The following is a 25,149-nucleotide window of genomic DNA, read 5'->3' as shown; positions in this document are numbered from 1 at the left end:
TCCTCTCCTTAATACAGTGCAGTCGCCCTGTCCCATGTGCAGAAAAACACCCCCAAAGCATGATGCTACCACCCCCATGCTTCACAGTAGGGATGGTGTTCTTGGGATGGTATTCATCATTCTTCTTCCTCCAAACACGTTTAGTGGAATTATGACCAAAAAGTTCTATTTTGGTCTCATCTGACCACATGAGTTTCTCCCATGACTCCTCTGGATCATCCAAATGGTCATTGGCAAACTTAAGACGGGCCTTGACATGTGCTGGTTTAAGCAGGGGAACCTTCCGTGCCATGCATGATTTCAAACCATGACGTCTTAGTGTATTACCAACAGTAACCTTGGAAACGGTGGTCCCAGCTCTTTTCAGGTCATTGACCAGCTCCTCCCGTGTAGTTCTGGGCTGATTTCTCACCTTTCTTAGGATCATTGAGACCCCACGAGGTGAGATCTTGCATGGAGCCCCAGTCCGAGGGAGATTGACAGTCATGTTTAGTTTCTTCCATTTTCTAATGATTGCTCCAACAGTGGACCTTTTTTCACCAAGCTGCTTGGCAATTTCCCCGTAGCCCTTTCCAGCCTTGTGGAGGTGTACAATTTTGTCTCTAGTGTCTTTGGACAGCTCTTTGGTCTTGGCCATGTTAGTAGTTGGATTCTTACTGATTGTATGGGGTGGACAGGTGTCTTTATGCAGCTAACGACCTCAAACAGGTGCATCTAATTTAGGAGAATAAATGGAGTGGAGGTGGACATTTTAAAGGCAGACTAACAGGTCTTTGAGGGTCAGAATTCTAGCTGATAGACAGGTGTTCAAATACTTATTTGCAGCTGTATCATACAAATAAATAGTTAAAAAATCATATATTGTGATTTCTGGATTTTTTTTTAGATTATGTCTCTTACAGTGGACATGCACCTACGATGACAATTTCAGACCCCTCCATGATTTCCAAGTGGGAGAACTTGCAAAATAGCAGGGTGTTCAAATACTTATTTTCCTCACTGTATAGCTGCAAGCAGCAATTAGCGGGGTTCAAGCGTTTTAAGACCTTCATGCCAGCTATGCTGTTAAGGTCTAGGCCAACCCGAAATGTAGGGCTGACAGCCTGACTCCATAAAATATCCATGATGGAGAATATGCTAAAACACATTCACAAAAGAATGAAAGGCTTAAACAATAATACTTAATATAGACTAAGCATGCTTACACACACATGCACACATTTTGTTTTAGATACAGATATTTGAAAAATATGATGGGTAACAAAATGTTTACTGCAAGTGTCCTATGTAAATCCTCTGTAAACCCCATTTTCATGTTTCACATTACTCATAATGTAGCACAATTGTCAAAACTAATGTTTCAATAGATATGAAGTGATGGATTTTGATAAAATATTATTGTAAATGTCAGTAGTGATTTTACAATTTCTAAATATGAATTATAGAAACACATTAGTAAGTAGAAAGAAAAAAAGAGGACCACTCATTAGCTTGCTTTCATTTAAATGTGTCTGTTTGTCTCCACTAAAGCAAGGCACATTTTCCATGTTAACTCCAATTAAACAGGCTTTCACACACACAATTTGTTGTAGATATAGATATTTGAAATAAACAATAGTTAAATAAATGCTTATTTCAGGCCTCCCATTTAAAATATAATTTTCAGGTGTCATTGCAATCCTAATGTGATATTGCAAAATATGATGCATAAAATAAACAACTGAAGAGGTAAATTTGGACAACGTCATTTGTAATGTTATTTTAATGATTTTATAAAGTTTAAATATGATTTAAAATGCAAAACCCTTGAAAATAATTATTTTACAGAGCAGAATGAGCCAATGAGTGCTATCCTCTGCTATTGTGTGTTGGTTTTGTGTTTTAGATTTAACCCCTTTAGGCAAAGATTGCAGATGGCCCCAGATTATTGTTGTTAAACACTCACTGCATTTTAAAACATCACACTTACTTGATATGGACAAACTTAAGTATCATTAGAGACTCCAGCTTTAATATCTGACCTCTGTTTATGATAAAACTAGGTTGCAGTGACATTCCTTTCTTAATTTATGTCAGGATTGCGAAATAATCAATCTGTAATGTATGATATTTGAAATAGAAAATCAACACTCATATGAATTCACTCATGTCTACTGCGGTTTATTTGTGTTCACATACATGCAGACAGCGTCCTTTAGGGCACTTAGTTCAAAAGTGTGTATATTTGGAGAAATATTGATTTATTACCATGCACGTTTGCAAATTATTTTGTCATATAGAATACCCTTTATTTATTTCCCACTGAATTATGCGATCAGAAGAGCTGAAAGAGCGTTCAGAGCAAGTTATGTCTCCTCTTCCTAATTTGCACCAGTTTATGACTCGTCGCACGTTCATTTGATCTCTACAGCTGTCAATCATTGTATGTGAGTCAACATAACCATAATCCTGCCCTTTGCATGACACTGTCCTGTACATTTCCTTGTCCTGTGCTCTGTGAAGAACGAACCAAAGAAACATTTCTACACTTGAAATAAGAAGCTAATAAACACACGAATAAGATGATTGATGGTTTGTGTGCAATTTTCATATTTTAGTATTTTCATATGAATAAAGAATGTTTACATTATACATTCTAAACAGGTGTAGCGATTAGCCGCACACTGTAAAACCCAACAAGTTCAGCTAACTCAAAACATTTGAGGACATTGATTACCTCAATTCAATTCATTTGATAAAAAACAATAGTTATGAGTACTCTGAACTTATTTTAATTGAGTCCACTAAAACAAGGATATTTCTTAATACACAATTAAACTTCACTGCATTCAAATACTTTATATAACTGAAACTTCACTATATTGAGTAAAACCACTGAAATGGCAAACTTTAAATGAACTAAAGTTAATTTAAAGAGAGTGCTTGGAGTTACTGCTAATTCACAATATCACACACAAATCAAATCCAATAACTTAAGCTAACTCATAACATTTGAGGACACCGATTACCTTAATTCATTAAATTTTTTAGAAACCAATAGTTATGAGTTTTCTAAAGTTATTTCAGTTGAGGCCACTAAAAGAAGATAAACATTGCAGTCAAGAAATTAAGTGATTAAAATGATTCATTTAGTGATGATTGAGCATTAGTGAAGAACACCTGCTGCTAACAAGCAGAATCATTAAAGGAACGAGAAATAACGAAAGAGAAACACCGAAACTACAACTGACTTCGTCGACAGCCTTGTATGAAATCACCTGAAGATAAAAGACTCTCAAGATCTCAGCAGAGGAGGATTAAACAACTCCACAAACAGCATTACCAGCTTCACTTATTACTAACCAGTTTGACTTTATTTCTGCCGCACGTCTACAGAAGTTGTTATTGAGAATTAACAGAGGTTTATATGTTGATGATTTATTGTTTCATTAAAGTTACCATGATGGATATCAGTGTCTGCTTTAGTTGGGCTCTTGACCCTTGAATTTATAATATACATTTTTATCTGGCTGCTGTAACAACTTTAGTGATTTTTTATCATCAATTTATCATCAAAACAATTTAATTTAGTGATTCACTGAACTTATCCAGAGCCTAATCTCTGTTTAAACAGGTGACCTATTATTAGTTTTGTATTATTAATTATAGTAGAAATGTGATACTTTAAGATCCATTGTTGTGACAATCAGATTTAAAAACCTGCTGACACACACAGAGATCAAGAATCAGCATATGAATCTCAACGATGGTGACATTAAAAGTTTCATGTTTTGCAGTGCATGTTAGGTACCAGCACAGGTACTTACCCAGACTCCCATCATGCATTGTAGCACGAATACTTTTATCACCACTGCTGAGATTTATATGCTGATTCTTAATGTCTATGTGAGTCTGTCTAAGTGATGCCATAGAATAAAACCTTTTTGTGCACAAACTGTTAAATCTTTCACTTTATCTGTTTGCCACAAAACTGCTGCTTATGTTGTAGAATCACAGTTTTAATATAATGAATAAAACTAATAATAGATCACCTGCTTCACAAAAGAAAGCTATTAGTTTGACATTACTTTTCAGCTGTTATTTTATCTATGGAACAAATGACATGAATGTTGTGTGTATGTGTGAGAAACAACGTGATTACAGAAGCATAAAACTAGTTAGCGCCAACTAGGGGCCAATTTCTTTCAAAATTCTTACAGAACTCTAGAGCCATGAGTCGAACATGCTCACTGAGTTTCGTTCTGATCAGCCTTTGGTAACCTTGTCTGATAGCTACTGAAATTTCATTGGCGGCCATGTTTTTTGAGATACGCCAATATCCTCATAGACTATCGTGGCACCTTGTACAAAGATAGCGCATGCCAATTTTTACATCATTTGGGCTAATGGTTGGGTGGTTATAGACATTTTTATATTTTTTGGCACCAATTTAGAATTTTCTTGATAATTATTGACAATCAGACTCCAGAGAATCTTGCTGCACTGGTTTGGTTCCGATCGAGCCAAAAGCCGAGGACTAGTGCGCAAAAGTAGGTTTTTCACAAAATCCAAAATTACTCAAAATTATCGCCTGAAGGGCAAGCAAATCCGAGGCATACATTTTGTCCGCCTTGAGCCAAGGATTCCAACGATATAAGACACTTGAGCCTACGCCTAACGGTTTAGGAGTTATTAGCCATTTCATACTTTTGACGGCAGTAGCGCCCTCGTCAGGCCGATCGGGGCGGGCCTTGGTGACGTTGTAGGCGGTGTGAGTAGGCCTACTACCAGCCCTCAAAGTTTCAAGTATCTATGACTTACGGTTCGCTCTGCCTGATCAGTTTTAGATGGAGAATGCTGCATCATGGGAAAATTAACAATAACAATATGGTTTCAGCACTACGTGCTTGAACCCCTAATAAATGCAATAAAAGTAGGGGAGACCGGGGACAGTTGCAACACTTTTTGCATTTCTCTCAATTACTCAGAGACTATTTGGACTAGACCAACCAAATTTGTATATATTAAACTTGCATCTGTCTGCTAATTACCCATACCATTTAAAGATGATTATATATGACATATCGTTCACAGTATTTATTTGAATGGAAGAAGTCAGATGTTGCAACTGACCCCGACCCCGGGGATAGTTGCAACACATCCCAGGGACAGTTGCAACATGTTAAAAATACCTTAAATTTCATTAATTAACTTAAGCTTTTTGTCTCAATGAGCAAAGAATTCTGAAAATATTAACTGTTTTAGGCCTACTATAATATTATAGTATTATTTATTTCAATAATATTATTGTAGCCTATTATTTATTTATTTAGTCATATTTATCAAATAACAGTTATTGAGTTTTGTTTGTTCATGTGTAGAACATAGGCCTACATAGATTCAGTGATCAGGTGTTACAGATGCTATTCAATCTCTCCATATTTCAGTGTCAGACAGGAAGAATTGAACAATTTGCAATGCAACAAACTTTTATTAAACATGCAATTTATAACTTGTTGCAACCGTCCCCGACCTTATCAGCCATGACAGAAAATCATATTCCTGCTAGACACACTGACTTTGACACATGCTAACCATGTCACTTAGAAGTCAACAAAACAATAATTCAAACTAAGTAAGTTTTGATTAATTCATACAAAATTTCAGGACAGTATGACAAAAATATATCTCATGAAAAAATTTACTTTCATACCTCAAAAACAAGTTTTGTTCAATAAATGCAGCAGCAGATGTTGAATATGTCTACTGTCTTCTTGGTGTGGGGGGGGTCTAACTGTGCATGTATGAGTGTCATCACTCTAGCTTGTTTCTGATTGGAGAAAAATGACATGTTGCAACCATCCCCTGTTGCAACTGTCCCCGGTCTCCCCTACCCTAATGCATCATGAACTACTATTGTGAAGTTAACGTCTTGAACTTATTGTAAAGTTTAATGTTGATGTTAAGATGGAATAACCTGGCTTTTGCTTTACACTATACATTTTTGCAGACACTTTTATGCAAAGCACATGACATTGCATTCAAGGCTTTTCAGTTCTTGCATTCCCTGGAAATCAAACCCACGACCTTTGCGTTGCCAGCAACATGATACTGTTTGAACTACAGGCGGATACAAAAACAACAACAGTAAGATGTGTTATCATCACACTGTTTCATATCTGGCTCTATGCTAGGCTATAATGTAAAATGTATAGTAATACAAAAACTGGAATTGAAAAGACTGTTTGAATATAGGCAACTGCTACAGTGATACTAGGGCTGGGAAATACTACCTAACCTAAAGCAAGTGTGACATTACAGTAAATGGGCCATGCACCCCATATCATTTATGTGTGACCGAATCTGTACATAAATAGATGGTCTGATTACCTCATTATTATCTCTCTTTGGTGAGCTAGGCAGGAATGTTGGAACGGTCATGGCTCTAATGCTCCTCAAGGTCAGTATAACGCGGATGAAATATTGCAGGCCACATTTGAAGGCACACAGATGGGAATAATCCGCTGTAGCGATTTCTATTCAGTCAGAAACCTCAAACGGGCGCATTACTCAACAATGCAATCCTCAGCAATAGGATCATATGAGGATCATGGATATTTACATAAAGTGAATGGTGGAAGGTTTAAGTAGTAACGTCATGCTTCCAATATCTAACAATGGCTTGTAAACAGCACCTTAGTGACGACTCACCAGCTCTTGCTCAAGCCGTAACAATCTCAAAACACAAAAAGAGACGCTGTAGCCTACTCACCGTTTCGACTAGGCCTACAGCCCACATCAGTGTCACTGGTGTCACTCGTGCGCAAATGCTGCAAGTCGTTAAGTCTGGAAACTTAGGGTTAGGGGTTTGTTAAAATCAAACAAAGTATCAGCACTGGTATCAAATTATGTAAGATATAATATATAGTCAACTGGTAACTATCAAAAAACAAACTAAAAAGAAACAAAGCGATCGTGCTTATTACGCGGCTAATCAGCATGCATAAATTAATACAATATATTTTTTAATTAAATAATTGAAGCACAATTCATTTTTGAAACCGTACGTTTTTAATAAACTAGATAAGACCGATTGGTGTGTGAGTGTATGCGTTGTACGTTGTAGAACAAAACATCAAAGTATCGTCAAGTTATGTTTACCACAGGCTTTATTTTACACATAAATCGAAAAAACCCCATAGGAAAATTTCGAAGGAACCAGCAGCGAATTAGACTTCCAGGTTCTGATGTCATACCTGCACCACTAAGTAAAAATCCTATTGTTATTTTTCATTATACTTGATAAATAAGATGTAATATGGTGTCAATTTGGTTTGTATAAAATGAGAAAGTGAATGTGATAAGAGACATGAAAGTAGCGCCAGTTTGTTTGACCAGGGATTTAGACACCAAGGATCCCACAAATCTGATCATCATGAGGATGCATCTATCTTTTAAAGCCCCAATTTATACACTGAATAATGTATACTATAAATCTAAAATTAGTTTCAAGTTACTTTATTAAATTCTTTTTCTATGTACTGTTAAGTGTATTTATTTTTAATTTTCTTATGTATAATTTATTTTAATATAATTTAATATGTTTACCAGATTAATAACTAACAAATAATCACAATTAATTGTAATTTTTTTATAAATGTAATATTATTAATTATTTAAGGTACTTTTACATGACAACGATGTAAAAAACAACAACAAAAAAAACAGAAAAGTTTTATTATCATGCAAATGACACAGTGAGACAGTTTTAAGGGCTTTGGAATTGCTGGATGTACTGAGAGTGTCCAGGTAGGATTTAAGTTCCTTACAAAAAATAGTAGGGCTTAGCATCCTGAAATTTACATTTGTGTAAAAAAAATTTAGCTAGAAAAATATAAAAAATTATTGGTCATCTTTATCAAAGTTGTGCTGACCAAATAGAACATATTTGTATAACAAAGAAAAACTCTGTGATGAAAATGTGTGAACAAAGATACAGAAATCCTTCCAGAACAGACTTGTACATGTGCATTCCCAGAAGAGATGAGAAATAGATTCGTGTTCAGCACCGCAAAAAGAACATGAAGTGTCAATATCAGGAAACATCTTTTTTAAGTAAAGCTTCACAGGATAAAAAAGATGAAGTAATTTGTAAGACACATCCTTAACCTCAATGGTTATTAAATATTTAGATGACAAAGTCCACACTTTCTTCCATGGAATATTGACAAACTGGCCATTCCAGTACGACACAATGTATGGGAGAGAAACAATCTCACTTTGAAATAGCTGTCTAACTCTTCTGTTCCGACTACAAGAGTTAGATAAAAAACAAATATTTCCAATCGTTGTATCAAAAGGATGAGCTACTGACAAAGAAATCTGGGATCTAGCTGAATCTCTGAGAAGAGTTATTGCTCCATAAGGGATGGCATCCATTACAATAGCAAACTCTTGTGGAGTGACAGGTATATTGTACTTGTTCAAAAACTCTGAATATGAATACAGGTATCCACCAGTATTGATTAATTGAGAAACCAAAATAAAATTATTTTTAACCCAGTTTGGGAAAAACAACGACTTATTTTTATAGATAATATCACAATTAGTCCAAATAAAGTACCGGTGAGGACTAAAATTCTGTTTATAAATTAGGTGCCAGGCCAAAAGCGCTTGTTTATGAAAATTTGACAATTTAAGGGGCAATTTGGTGATGTTGTAGTTACATAATACGCGCCTATAGACTGAACAAGTACTATGCATGTGCATGACCTCACCGTTTTCACAAATTCGTTTTTGTAGTTTACACGTAGACAATAACGGTATAGTTTTCAAAAACGTGCACTTTGAAAAAAGTTTGCGTTTTCAGGCCGCCAAAACGCCAATGTCATGTAAATGAAGGCGGACAAAACGCATTAAAAATTTTCAGTTTTTAGTTGAAAACAGTCATGTAACTTTTATTACATTAATTATTTTTCCCCTAGACTTTTTGTCAGACACAGTCTCTCCCTTGTGAACCTCCCTTGGAACTGTGTAATAAACACAGGCTACATTTTATGTACGTAGCCTTGGGTGGACCAAGATGAGTCTTTAAAGCTATATTGTACCAGAATAGAGAGATACTCTGGCGTATACACAATACATGCATGTCTTAAAGTATCCCAGCTGTTGCCATGGTAGCTTACAGCATATGCAAATTTTTTATATAATTATCTAAAAATGGAATATTCATAAAACTTTTATTTTAAAACCCCCAATGTCAATTACTACAAGACATTTTGAAAATTGTCATACATCAAAGTGGCTACTGGTCTCTCAACGCATTTCAAAACCGGTAAGTGACCCAGAATCACTATGGCAACAGCAGTCCTGATCCGTCCCCAAAAGAGGACATACAGTACAGTACTGCGTGGTAAAGGACAGTCACCAATCATTCTTAACGCCCTCTTTTGCTAACACACCACATGCCATCCTTACAGTCTAAACTAATGTCCCCTAAAAACACTCTCATTAAACAACGTCACTCAGAAAACATACATACAGTACACTAATATAAACATTCCCACAAATAAAGAAATATAGGCATACCAATTTCAGTCAGTGACCTACATACATAAACTTACTACTGTAATAAAATATATATTTTTTGAAATGTTGCCTGCATGCATTTTAGTGTTATTGCAAAATAATTTGTTTTTCTTTGCAAATTCATACCTTTTTGTGTCCTCTCCAAGAAAACTTTAACAAAACGCAATATTTTTTCCAGGTCACATTAAGCTGCTAAAACAAGCCCTTTTTTTTTTATTTGAGGCATATTTGACATATTATGTAAGTATTAAAATGCATATTTTATTACAAGAGCCCTGCGTATGTCCAGTGCGATTGACTGCTGGCTGAAGACACACTATTACGTATGTATGTCAGAAGTGAAAGTGAGATATATATTATTCATCTTTAATGTACTGACAAAGAAAAAGGCTAGCCTCGATTATTAGTGTCTGCAGCTGAAGCATCCTCCATTTGCACTGTTTATATCAGGTCTCAATACAGACCCTTGAGCACCATCTGAGCTCACTTCTTGGCCAATCAATCCGATGAACTTATTAAGAGCCAACACACAGTATGAGACTGACACTGTCAGGATTGAGTTCATTTATAGCCGAGACAGAGAGCTGAAGATGGCAACACAACAGAACGTAATGTTCTGAAAAGTTGTGAAATGCACACGGACTGGACTAAAGCAGATTTTGAGGAAACCGATAAAAGGTGTACACAAAATTTTAGGCTTAGCACCTGCGTACTGATCCTCCACTGTAGCTCAAACTAAAGCTATTGTGGTGAAATGCTCACAAAATTAGCATAAACCCAGTTTAAGTTTGAGGTCTTATTATAAACAAGTTTATTATGTGTTAACCGTTATATAAAAGCAAGTATTGTAAATATATTCAGGTCTGAAGCGGTTTGCAGGTGTTTTGCTGCCACTATATTCACAATTTAGAACAGCCCTTTCATACCCAATTGCTAAAATTAAGCATTTCACCCAAATCCTTGTATGAATACCCTTACTAATCGCTGCAAAAGTCAATTATTTCATTATTTTAATCTGCATCGCCTAAAACTGATTCCTTTAATAGCTACTCCCGCCATAAAATCCTCACACAAAGACTGTCTGTCCGTTAATATATGACAGTAGACCCGAGGGAAAAGATAAATGAACAGTGAGCGCAGAACAAAAGAGTTAAAGAATGAGCTGGAATAATGGAGAGATTTGCCGTGCAAAGGCCCATTTTCACAGTGGTATTCATTCACTTTCTTGAATCATCTCTGAAAGTAACATTTGGTAATGTCATACACTATTCAAAATTGTGGACAAACTCATCTATATTGTTATCATAAAAAAAATCCCATACTTTTATGTACCGTTTATGTACTGACAAAAAAAGGTGGGTCGGCACCCTTTGTCTAGATTTCATTAAACAAAAACCCCACAAACACATAACATTTATTTACAATATTTTTTTATTTATGTGTGTCTGCCTGCCTGCCTGCCTGTCTATCTATCAGTATCTATCTATCTACTGTATCTATACACACACATTTCAGTTTACTATATTGAAATATATTGCTTATTTATTGGTGGTACAGACGACAATATTGTCAAGATGATCCCACGGATCGTCGATAACGACTAAAAACGACTGTATTATTCATGTCAGGCCAGTAGTTGGCGATGCCACTTTGTAAAGCCAATAGACTGAACACGTAATACACGTCACGTTTTCACAAATTTGCGTTTTTGTAGTTTACACAGAGACTATTACGGTATCATTCTCGTTTTCAAAAGTTTGCGTTTTCAGGCCCCCAAAATGCATCCAACATCCAAAACGCATAAAAGTTTTACGTTTTTAGTTGAAAATGATGTACTGTAAACGACCACTTAATTATACATACACACACAGTGCCGACAAATTTTCTATAATACATACAAATATTCATGATTTATATGTTGCTTGCACATTGCTATAAATTATAACTTAAAAAACTTTTTTTTTTTCAATGAGAATAAAAAGCACATTTTAAATTGCAGTCAATTTTCGTAGTTGCAATACAGAATACAACCAGTGGCTAACCAGGCTATATAAAACAATGACATCAAGACAAACACTATCATTCAAGTGTTTCCAAAATTTTGGCTGTCTTAAATGACATAGGGCGACAAAGGATACGGAACAGATTCCGTTAGAAACCTCTAATGTCATTTCATTGGAAATAAATCTTTGAATCGAACGGAGAGTAATTCGGTAGTCAGACAATAAAGCCCTGCAACAAAGAAAGTGAAGGAAATGGTAAACAGATCAAAAGCAACGACAGAAAGGCAGAAAAATGAAGAATGAAGAAAATTCCTTCTGGGGCTCTGTAATCTTTTTAGGGTGCCTCTAACACCACTTCAAACCTCTTCTGGAACATTGGAACAACCATGATTGGCTAGCCAAGCTTACGAGAGCTAATGTGATTGTGGCCTAGTGATATCTAACGTTATTTTATGTGTATGTTGGGAGAGATAGAGATAGGAAAAAGGTTGAGTGTGCAGGATTTATGGCTGCTAATATAATCGCAAGTACTGTTATCTAGTTGTAGAACATTTTCTGTAAGCCTAAGAGGAATCAAGTGCAGCAAAAGCCTCTACTCACTATTATCTAGAAAGATAAGTGAGATCCAAAAGCAAACAGGCAGACTTTCTAGTCACAGCATTAATCTTTATTATACCAAAAGCCTATTCTCACTCTTAGAGTTGTACTAGTTAAAAATACCCAAAACCTCTTCAAATCATCGCCTTTTCTCCGAGTTTGAGTGACAGGGGTTGTGTCTATCGAGAAAACCCGTCTCTGTCTGCTTCAATGCTCGTCGCTGTGGCAATGCAAGAGCATGACACTGTCTCTAGTTTCAAATGCCATGGTAAACTAAGAACAGATAAGGCAAACAATAGAGAGATATCTCCAGTCTCATCGGTGCAACTACCAAACCTCTATGAAGAAACGCATGGACACTTTGAAGGATGGACAATTTTCCTGGGGGAACGGTTTGTGACCTCCTTTTTTGGTCTCAAGTGCTAATTAGCATGACATAGATGTTGACATACATAACACTACAATAGTACTGGAACACTTTATGCTGCACATATTTTGGATTTCATTTTCATGCTTTTGTAAAAAAAGATTGGTACCTTTTGCAGACCACAAAAAAAAAAAAAAAAAAAAAATTCTTTCAAACTACAGTGAACCCAAAAATAATCTTTAAAAACTTAAGCAACATTTAATGTACGAATGTCACTGCATTAGATAATCATAATCATAACAGAAACACTAACACGTTTTGTCACGTATATCTATTATTGTTAATTTTGCTATATACACTAACAGAATGTTAATATCTACACCAAAATAATTACCACCGAGTTTAAACGTTTGAATTGTAATAAGACAATGGCAGCTTATCTCTCCTCTCAGTCTGAAGTCCATATGTTTTTTTGCAGCGTTGTAGTTTGGTCTAAAGCTTCTCAAATATTCATTATTTATTCATTTACAGCTCCTCATTAGCATATATAGCCTTTTCCACCCCAAAGCTTTGAATTATATAAGGATCGTTCATGAAAAAAAAAAACTTTCATTAATAACCAATGAGAGGCCACCTTATTCGACTCAAGATGATAAATGATAAAATGAATAAAATATAAAAATGTGTGATGAAAGAAGAAAATGGGTATCATAGAATAAAAGGAGATTCGATTTAAAGGCCAAAGATTCTTGACCAACTGAATTGTTAAACAAATGATATTAAATAAAAAACTGAAGAAGTAGGATAAAGTATGAAAACAACGGGCCAAAAGTGACAGGAAGAGAGCTTGAGAGTGTGTGCATAGTAGCTGTTTTTCTGAATTGATTTTGCCAGCCAAAGACTGAGTTTGCATATAATAGGAACAGCTAACAGCAGGGACATTGAATCCGCAATGAATTCACTGGCATGAGAAGAAAGCAGAGATACTGGCTCCGCACACTACCTGAAACCACGGATACAGGATGAGAGTAACATTCTTTGCTAATTGCTTTGGCACAATGGCACTTTGCATTGCTTGTGCGACAGATTTGAGACAAAAATTCATCTGAAAGCAGTCTGAGTCATTTCAGATTAAATCTTAATGTGTGTACTGTAGGAAACTGTGGCATTCAAATGAAGATGAAAAAAAGAAAAAAAAAATTAGTAATAACCACTGCCAGCTAAAATGGCCAGGGAATTTAAATACTCCCACATCCTCTAGGATTTGGTGCCAAATTGTACAAAGCAAACATTATTAAAAGACATAAAAGTTGATGCATCCAAACTGCCAGGCAACTATTGCGGTTTTAATGGAGATATTAGTTTATCAATTAATCATTAGGTTATTTGAGTTGAAGTGAAACACAATAAAAGCAGCTTCTAACCGGGCGTATGAATCATTATTCACTTGAACACAATGAATGGTTTGAAATCCATTAGTTCCCAAAACAAATAATAGACTGAAAAGTTTAATATGTCTTTATTTTTTCCTCGATATGGGCAAATAAACTGCCATGAAAGATGATGTTTATAAAAACAGGACTGCGCAGCTCTAGGTTTCCCTGGTATTTGTGTTAACCTGTTTCTTAAACAACACAGTGTGGGTTTTATAGCATTAAAAGAAAAAGAAAAACACACAATAGACTATACTACTGAAATGCTGCCATAAAGATTGACAACCTCCAATGCTAAATCTGTATAAAAAAAAGCTAATCAAAAAATAATCACACCTAGGAGTTCTGTAGATATTTGTGTCTTGCTCTGTGTGTGTGTGTGTGAGAGCTCCCTGAACACTGTGTGGTCGAGCATTGATGGGTAAATCAGGTGACAGTCTGGCGGCTGAACAGCTCGATGGTGACCGCGCTGAGGAACACTGGGATGCTCTTCTGATGGAAGAGATGCAGATCTACCAGTCCAGTTAGAGTGCGGGAAAAATCTGTCTCCAACAGCTGCATGCTGCCGCTGCCCATTGGACCAGCAGACTGGAGAGAGAGAGACAGAGAGAGAGAGAGACAGGGGAGAAAGATGTCCGTTTAAACATTTGTAACATAAACTACAAAGGTAAAGTAACAAATAGAGTTAAACTTACAAATGTTAACAAGTGTTTTAATTCACAAACAAACAAAAATAGTCAAACAATCCACTACCAGTCACTAAGGCTGCATTTACACTGCAGGTCTTGATGCCCAATTCCGATTTGCTGACTGTATCCGATTTTTTTGACATCATCTTTTAAAAGTGACCCGTATCCGATATTTGCATTTACACTATACACTGCCAAAAAAAACAAATGTAGAAGTTCTGACCCAGAAAATGAAGTAAAACAGCTCGATATTCAGTGGATGCAGAAGCAGACAAAATTATTATAGTGATGCGCGGATCGCGTATCCGATTCATATCCGATTTATTACCACATATGAGTGAGGCCTGAATCCGATCTGAGAAAATCGGAATCCATGCGTTTTTTTCCTGCTTACACGTTCACCAGTCATATCCGATCTGTGCCACATGAGAGGAAAAAATCGGAATTGGGTCACTTGAACCATGCAGTGTAAATGGGGCCTAACTAGCTAACTGAGTCAGTTTAAACAAAAGGTCAAAGACACATTGGGTTTACTTCTGTCATTTAGACTGAGTAACTGACTGATATTAACCACGTCATATATTGTTTGGTTTATGACAAGCTGTGAGTAATAAGCAATAAGTGATAGACAAAATAAACCAATTAACTAACCACTGCTACGTAACTAGATAACTATTTGTCACTAACTACTAACAGGACTGACTAAAACAAACTTACTAAACACTGAACTAAATAACATTCACCAAGTCAAACACTGTTCTGGTTTATATCAAACTGTGAGTAATGATAAGCTCTGAGTAAGTGAAAGACACAAACCAAAAAACTGCTACTCCAAAACTAATAAAAAAACTAATAGCCACTAACTAAAAACTAACAGGAGTAACAAAAGAGTAACTACCTAACAAAACGACTAGACATGTGCCAGTATAATACGATACATCAAGATAATGAACATGCACGATATTGTTATCGTGAATAATTATATTGGTATAGATATTGATATTATCCTAGATACTGTTTGAAAATGATTTGATTATTTATAGTTCGGTCACACTTTACAATAAGGCTCCATTAGTTAACATTAGTAAATTCATTAGCATAAACTGACAATGAAAAATACTTCTAAAGAATTTATTAATCTTAGTTAATTTCAAACATTTAATAACACATTATTGAAATAAAATGTTTTAACTATTATTTAATGGATCTCAACATGCACTAACAGTTGTATTTTTTTAACTAACGTTAACAAAGATTAATAACTTGTAGCTATTGCTTATTGTTAATGTTAGGTAACGCATTAACGTAAACACTATTATTCACTAACTAACATTCCCTAAACCAAACGCAGTTTGAGTTTACTTATGTCAGGCAGTGAGTAATGTTAGCCTTTACATAAACAATAAAATGTTCACCCCTTAAAACCTTCAGATGCATATCAAAGAAAAAGAAAAGGTAGTGTGTCTGTGATTAATTGCTTGCCCAGAGTAGAACTAAGAGGAAGCAAACACAAAATGAGGGCATCAATGCACAACGGTGCTTTTCCATGTCGAATCTATTTAAGCCTGACCTCCACAAGAAGTAGTTAGCATCAAATATATTTTACATTTAGAGGACCTGAGAAAAGAGGGCTCTCATGAAGATTTTTTGCCGTTTTCTGTGATTTATGAAGCATCATAATGCTGTCTCATAACACAGAAAGGCCCCCCTCGACACCAGACCTTCTAATACCTGTCCCGGCAAACCGGGCACATGTGGAAATGCCTCTCCTTTGTCTCCAACTTGGTTTTGTTTTCTATTTTCCCAGATCACATTTTAATAAAAGGTCATCCAGTATTTTTTCTCTTTGTTTTTGAGAGAGAGTTATTCAGATTGTGACCTTATCAATGTGTTTTTGTATTGCCACCGCCACAAAAGGTTGTTATGAACAATATGTGACCTTTCGGCTAACAACAAGTTTTTGTTGATGTTAAAACCTTCCTCAAGTCCACATAAGAGGTGAGAGAGGACAGAAAGATAGAAACGCTATTATGAAATGAGAAGAAAAACGATTGACTCAGGGTATAGTGGGGCCAACGGACAATGGTAGAAGTTCCCAAATTAGTATCGTTTCTTTTATCTTCTTTCTCTTTCATCTCTCCAGTCTCCATGGACAGCCAGTTACTTTGCCTAAAACAGTTAAGCCTGGAGCCTGCAAACGCCACACGTAGCTTCATGTAATGACATCTCTCGCTGAGCTTCCTTTCCAGTTTCCTCTCTTCAATGAGTTTGCTTAAATGCAGCTTTTAGACTGAAGGGGAGTGAAGAGAATAATTACAACACTTTGCATTTGACCCAAACAGCTGTTTTCTCTCTGAGGATGTAAAAAGCCATTCATAATGACAGTTTATGCAGTATTGTAGAGTAGGGCTGTAACGGTACGTGTATTCGTACCGAACCGTTTCGGTACAGGGCTTTCGGTTCGGTGCACGTGTGTACCGAATGACTGAATGCAATATTTTGTGTGCGGAACATAGGTACATTTTCGTGTTTCCACACGAACATATTAAGTGGCGGAAGTCTCCGCGTTCAGCGCAAATCCCGCCCTGCAGCTGATTCTAATGTTTTTTCCTATTAGACATTCTCTGGTTTTACCAGTGTTTTACCCGTCGTCACTGTAACCTAAACCAATGAAATAGACTGCAGGGCGAAAAAAAGCTTTTCCGCTTCGTGTGCGCCGCCGCACTCTCCGTTCCGTGGTGTGTGTGTGTGTGTGTGTGTGTCGACGACCCGCTGCGCTCTCTGCTCAATGTTCGAGTCCCTGTTTGCGCTGCGCGTTCTGCTCTGTCGTTAACGGCCCAAACACTTCAATCATGTACCGATCACGCACTGGAAAAGCAAAGTCCGCTCAAATAAGGTGACATTTCTCAGTAGTAACTAGACTTCTGTTTGCTGAGCAGCTGGTATAGTCATGCTGGCAACAATGGTAAAATGACCTGCTCTGATCACATGCTCTGGTAATAATAGCTTTGGACTATATTTTATTTTGATAATTATTAAAAAAGTGGAAAAAAAAATCTTAAATTGATTATGTTGATTGATTATTGAAAAATAATAATACATTAATATATTTGTTTAATATTATTTTAATATAGGGCTATTTTCTGTTCCTGCACTGTAATCATAGTTATTTATTTATATTTTTCATTATATTTTATTATGTGATATTGGTTTGAGACTGAGAGTATTTTATTTAGTGGAGAACTTTGCAGCAGTATTTTATTTCTTATTCTTTTTTTATTTTATATCTATTTTATTAAAAAGTGTTTAAAAAAGTGTAAACAACTTGTAAAAAAAAATTATAGTAATAAACAACCTGCAGTTTAATGTTTGCATTTCTTTCCCTTACTGTACCGAAAATAAACCGAACCGTGACTTTAAAACCGAGGTACGTACCGAACCGTGATTTTTGTGTACCGTTACACCCCTATTGTAGAGAGAAATGGGGAGAGAAAGACGGACATTAAGGGAAAAATGAAAAATATGCTTGCCTAGAGTTTGCTCAAGATGCATTTCAGCACATGGAGTGACACCTGTTTTGACTCAGCCTTCAAGATCTTCCTTTCACTGTAACAGCCTATATATCTCCTAACAAATCCAGAAAGAGTCAAGCACGCCACAAACCACCTCCAGCACAAATACCAAATAAATACACAGAGAAGAAAGTAAAAACGGCTGGTCTCAAGAGATTTTACAATATATCTAAAGCCATCAATCCACACACACACTGAAGCCCTTCCCTTCAATGCTTTTACTACAGCAGCACGACACACACACACACACAAAACTTATACACATGGGGTCAGTAAGACTTTTTTTATTTTTTATTATTTTGTTCAGCAAGGATGCATTAAATTGATAGTAAAGGTTTGTAATGTTACGAATGTTTCTATTTCAAATAAATGTTGTTTTATTTTAGGCATGTTACCATGTAAAATATCGTTGTGGTAACTGCAAAAAAAAAAAAAAAAAAAAAAAGTTATGAAGAAAACCCAGCACAGAAGTAATTTAAAGTTTGCAGTGAGCCAGGAAAGCATGTACACACAAACAAATTTATGATCCAGTTACATCTGAGTCGTCTGTTGGAGCGAGCGCACCCTGCCGAGCTTAAGGAGAGGAAACGAGAAGCTGTCATTGCTTCCAGTGTGAGGCGGAGGTGTGTGAAGAGCAGTAATTGGCTGTTAAATTAGCTTTATCTACTGATTAGGCAGATGTATAATTAACCAACTGCTCCTTGCTAACGGCACATCGTGCTTTACCACATCCATGACATGAGATACAACACGTATTGCAGATAAAAAGTTACATTAGCTAATAAATAGCACATTAAATTGTACATTACACTAGAAAACAAACATTTTAAGTATAAATGGGCTAGAAAAAAAGTATGACATTCAAAGCTAGGGTAGGCAATGTTTTTCATAAACACTTTACGTTATACATGTTGAAACTCTCTTCACATCCTGATAGCAAAGAAGTGGTCTAAATATATATATATTTTTTTTTACATATATCTTGTGTGGAAGTCTCATGACCAAAAAATGTTCGTCCAATCATTGCATTTGGTTTTTCTCTGAGTGGTTCACATCCTCAGAGTTGTTTAAGGCAGAGCTCTGTAAGTTGTTTACGTTCATTACTTTTGTAATGTTATGTGCTTTGAGACATGGGGTAATTTAACGCCGTCTCTCATGACGCTTTGCGAGTTCATGTGTTTTAGAGGAGGCATGGCTTTGGAGACGCTCTGAAGGGAGGACGGGATCTTATGCTTTCAAAGCTAGCTCGCTATTATTAGCCTCTCCGAAATCACCAACCCTGTCTTTAAGACACAATGTATGAATGTCAGTGGATTAAAATATCAAACCAAGCATTCAATTTATTTTTTATTTTTTAGCAAGACAGGTCTTTTGGGAACTTTAGTTGTTAAATTTTCAAATTGGTCAAAAATAACTAATATCAAGAGGACTTGATGACTAGCGTTTTAACTGATAGTTTTGATATAATACTTGTATAACGATCTGAATATTTTCATAAGAACTTACAAACTGGACTTTTTGCTAGAAAAAGATTCAGCCTAGCTCCTGTTGTGAGCAGAGTGAACACTTGTAGAAAAACAACAGATGTGTTTAGAGGGGACAAGCTTCATCTATGATGTCACTGACAACAGATGCAAAAGATCTACTGACTTGCTTAAAAATTCTGAAAATGCAACTCCATTTCTTAGATACATAGTGAAGTTCTCAGTCTTCATGAAGACATGCAGACGTTTGATCGGGAACTAAGGTTACAAAAATTGTATTTATTTATAAGTAATTTATTACTTGTAACTAAACTAAACTTTACTGAAATAAATATATCTCTTTAAGTGGGAAATGTAGGTTTAATAACTACAAACACACTTGGCCTAGTTATTTAATGCATTTTGTATATTTAATTTGTATTTTTTTAAATGGTTTAAATAGCACAAATATAAACACACAAATAAATATGTATATAAAAAACATACATGTATATATAAAATGTGAATACAACTATTTTTCCTTGCACTGATGCCATGATTTTGAAATGCGTGAAGAAAAATAAATAAATTACTGGGAGGACCACCTCTCCAACTGGAGAGGAGATGTAATTGAATAATCAGAAATATGCAAATGAAAAACAAAAAGACTTCAATCTAAATGCAGATTTTGACATTTTGCCTAGGATGGAAAAAACAACAACGGGATGAGTGGCAGAGTAAATATCAAAACCATTATCAAGGGTTTACTTTGACTATCAAGAATGCAGGACATTAGCGTATGCATTAAGGTGCACATGAGAAATGTCTGCAAATGTCTATTTAGTATTTATTCACGTCATCTACTGCCTGTCTGTCCATACACAATAAACGTTTTAGCAAGGATAATTATCAGTTCCTGTCCCAAAGTAAAAAAACAACTCACTCTGTGAATCTCCTTTGATGTTCAACGGAAATGTAGAGTACATTTTTGTCTGTTTATGTTCTTGCTATATGCTTAATAGAGCATACAGAATTGAGTTACAGTACAGTAAATACCACACTTCAACCCACCATCTGTGAGAAGAAACACAAGAACTTCATAACATGGAAAATAACATCTGTATATTAGACTGCAAGACAGAGTGAGAAAAACAGATCAGTTAATCTAAACTTCCTTAAAGTGAATTTAAACTTTCTAATGTAACACACACACACACACAAAATAGCCAGCTGAAATGTTTAAACATTTAGTGGTGTTTGATAAAGTTGGACATGCATCTCATCCTGCACTATTTGTCCTACAGACACGAACATTGTGCAGTATTGATTCTTAAAACAGAAAATTCTTAAAACTTTCATTGGTTTAAACTGAAGGAGAGATAGAATTAAATTATAACTTGTATATGTAAATTATAATTGGTTAAAATTCCATTTGCTTAAACTGAAGGAGAGATACAAGCCTCCATACATATATATATGTACCAGAATATTCTAGAGACTTTTTTGGCTTGGCCCAATGAGAAACCGCCAAGCAAAATGCTAAAAAACAAACAAACACCCAGAACAACTTAGCAACTGCATAGCAACACCCTGGAAATCAACACCCCCCTCCACTACTAATTTTCTTGATTTTTCTCATCTTCTATGAAACTGGCAGACTTTCTCTTGGGTGTTTGAAAAGACTTTGATTTACATTCTCTTGCCTAAGTGTTTCTGTATCCTCAGTATAAACAAATTAAAATGTACAAAGTAGAAAGTACAAAAAGCTTGCTGTCCTTACAAAACCTCTTTCCCCATGAGACTCCACCACACACAAACAACTTCTGCTGTCATGACAGGCTAACACGATGGCTGACACATGCTTTATGAACGGAGAGAGAATGAAAGCACGAGCCGGTCTGGAAAAGAATGTCACACGGAATAGCACTCAAACTCTGTCGGGAAACTTTCGCCACTCGACAGCTTTGATGGACAGAGATGATGTCTGCTAGTTTAGGCATTCGATCTTCAATAGACACAGCAGTCTCTAGGGATCAAATCAAATGTCTAACCACTCATTGCATTTCATGTTCTCTCTAGACCAGAAGAGAGAGCCCACGCATGAAGACACATGCACATGCTGTATGTTGGGCTGGAATCTATAAACCTGTTCTGCATGGATTACCCTTGACCAGATGTTCCGAGATACAGACAGTCTATAGAGAATCGGTATATTAAGCATATTGTAATCGCTATATCAATATATATTAAAGGTCTGAAATTGCACTTGTACAGAATTCTTTGGCATCCAAAAAGAAGAATATATGAACATAAGCCGGTTATGTGAAATTCCACGAAACATATCCAAACTTTGAATATAAAATGTGCAGTTTCATATCCTGTGTTCCCACACCCTTTAACCATTTCATTTCCAACACATTGTACATTGTACAGAGATTCATGAAGAGCAACTGGATGAAAGATTTTACAGCAGAACTAAAACAAAATGAGATAAATAAATATTACGTAACTTTACTATAGACACATATACCATAAATAAAAATATACACAATAGAAATGTCTGTAAATATTCACTATAGAAATCCCCATACATAAATACATGATTCGCTATAGAAAATTCAATAAAATAAATAAATATTTACTATAGAAATTTCCACAAATAAAATATACCATACTTCACAAAACTAAAAAAAAGTAGTCAAGAGCTGAGGGGAGGAATAAATATAATAACCACTGCTGTGTCAGAAGTAGTTCAAGACACCATAGTGGATCCATAAAAAAATAATCTAAGAGTTCAAGCTGTGAATGCAAATTTTATTGGTCAAGATAGGATAGGAAAGAGTTCAGATGGAAAAAGAGAAACTCCAGTCCACGACAGTGTATTGACTGAGGCTGGAGGAGACTGAGATTCACTCTTTCAAATCAACTGCACAGACAGGGTCCAAAATTAACTTTACCATGCCTGCTAATGGTACGTGATACGAGACAATTTACCAGCAGTTGTTATTTCCTACCTTGCATGAAAATGTAATTTGCATTTTTTTAAATTAAATATTAAAAAAACATGTCTGTGCACTTTTTTATTTGGTGGCTTAAAACAAAGAATATTCCACATTTGAGTCACTGTATACATGGAGAGGCAGAGGCAGTTGAGCAAGAAAAGACTGTTACTGGGTTGCAAATTTGATTGCCAGGAACATGTCAACAAAGGTGAAAAACAACAAAGAGACGAACAAAGATACAGAACATTAGCAATAAAAGTCGCATGAACAGATTTCTGCAGGACACTTGCAAGTTCATCAACAGCTATCAAAGCTCTATTTGGATATTTTATCTTCTCTGAAATCTAATACATGATTTAAACCCCTCAAAAATAGACTTCAAACTCAAAAGTGCAGCCTCTCAGTAGCAAACAGCCAAGAGAATGACTTGAATGAGAATGCATCGACCGTGCAAGTGAATTTTAGACCTTTGATATGATTTTTTTTTTTTATATTGTCATAAATTACAGCATGTACTGTTATCAGTTCTCTGACGTTCCCTCACTACATGCACTCACTTGCAAACATATTCTTGATTTCACTCATTAATAGCTCATCAGTGAGTTTAATCAGCGAGTCCATCAAAAGGTGTAATCATCCCCTGATTGGACGATAGGAAATGCCAGAACGCTGATCAAAACACGCATAGAGACACCTGCCGTTCCAATGTCGACAATCAAAGCAGCGATACTGTTACTATGGAGATTATCAAAGCCAGAAACTTTGTCATCCTAACCTTTGAGGTTAAAGCAAGACATGGCACCGGCAAAGGTCAGCACAAGGACACATTAGACTGTCAGTGCGTGTACGCTCAGAGGGTGACATTTGTGAAGTCATTATAAAGGCTACGTGGATACTTAACATACTGAATACAGGTCAATGCTTGAGACACAGTGATTTGCTGTGAACTTTAATCAAACTCTACTCTTATTTAAATAGAACACTGTTGATAATTAAAAATTAAATTTCAGCCTTTGCAAATACATGCAAATGGATACTTACACTTTGAACAAATCCCTATCTGTAAGTATTACGCTTCAGCATGCAACTCATTGTGCACTGTTTGTGATATGGACATGAAGGATACCTCAACCATGTTGTTTGTTGAGGAGCGATGTGCTATTATTTTTTAGAACTATTAGAGATTAGTGGTGACCAATATGAATTTTGGGATTTCTGATATATACAGCGCTGAAAAAAAATTAAAAGACCACTGCAAAATTGTTGTTGGGCACCTTTATGCCACTCCTGATGAAAAAATTGGCTGAAATTTTTTAATGGCTGGTGACCATTCATCTTACTCTTGATAACATTACAGAGGTTTTAAGTGGGGTCCAGGTCTGGAGATTGTGATGGCCATGACAAGGTCTTGATCTGGTGGTCCTCCATCCATACTGTCATTGCAGAAGGAAGCATTTTTTCTTTCAGGATAATCTTGTACGTGACTTGAGTAATTCATCCTTTGCAAAGACGTATCTGGCAGATTCTAGCCTTACTGAAGAACCACCAGATCATCACCAATCCTCAGCCAAATTACGCGGTGGGTGCTGTGGCACGAGAGACTGTGGCTTTAGAGGACCAGGTGTTGGGCAAAGATGAAAAATGAACTCAGAGAAGATCAGAATCAGGCAGATCTGTCGGTTTTCCCTCTTTTTAAAAATCATGGAAACACTATCATGGAGTTTTTCGTTTGATATTGAAGTATGTATAGGGATTATGGTTGATCTGTACGGACCAGGCAGGTTAGAAACGCACGTGATTCACAGATTAATTGCAAAGTTTAACCATCATTGAGCTCAAGTTTTTAGGTCATGTCAGTTTAAAAAATTCAAGTGATTTTAAACCATTCAAGTGCAAGAAGACTGCAAAAGAGAATCACACACAGAGTCGTGCAGACAGCATGCGAACAACAAAAATTAATTCTCTTCAGCATCTATTTGAGCTTGAATGGACAAAAACACGTAAAATTATGGGATTAAAATTAATCGGGAGTAAGAGGCAGAGGCGTTGTGCGCACAGATGTGTAAACATGATGGTTATAGACCTTCTACAAAGCAGTGCCATATTTGATTTTGAAACGGGAATGAAAGCGAGGCTGTGAGGGACAGACATCTGTTTTGGGACAAAAAACTGAAAAAATCCTTTTTGTTCATTGAATCGATTGTAAAATCGATTTTCCACGTCTAAAGACATTTCCAGTTTCCACGTTTCCATAGGCAAATCCACGGACAACTAACAGGCATTAGGACGAACGTAAAGAGGGAGCTTGAGACGCGCACAAGTCAGCAATATTTCTGATGATTTATTGGTGTGAAGCTTCGTGCACAATGACAAACAGGAGTGCAACATTCTCGAAAAACAATAAGCAGAGTGGACTGCCATTACATCAATGAAAAACATTACTACAGGCTTCAACA

General features: G+C 36.0%; 1 protein-coding gene across 1 annotated transcript in view; it reads right to left on the bottom strand.

Annotated features, from left to right (window-relative positions):
* Positions 1-14,037: 14,037 nt before the first annotated feature.
* Positions 14,038-25,149, bottom strand: part of mad1l1 (mitotic arrest deficient 1 like 1) — a 66,661-nt gene continuing 55,549 nt past the window's right edge. The window contains exon 18 of the mRNA XM_084090922.1: positions 14,038-14,555. Coding sequence (XP_083947048.1) covers positions 14,394-14,555 — 162 coding nt within the window. The 3' untranslated portion in view covers positions 14,038-14,393. The remainder of the gene's footprint in view (positions 14,556-25,149) is intronic.

This window comes from Abramis brama (genome assembly GCF_963993115.1).
Source record: "Abramis brama genome assembly, chromosome: 2".
NCBI classification, from domain to species: Eukaryota; Metazoa; Chordata; class Actinopteri; order Cypriniformes; family Leuciscidae; genus Abramis; species Abramis brama.
Note: the sequence above shows the minus strand (reverse complement) of the source record. Positions and strands in the feature narration are given on the sequence as shown.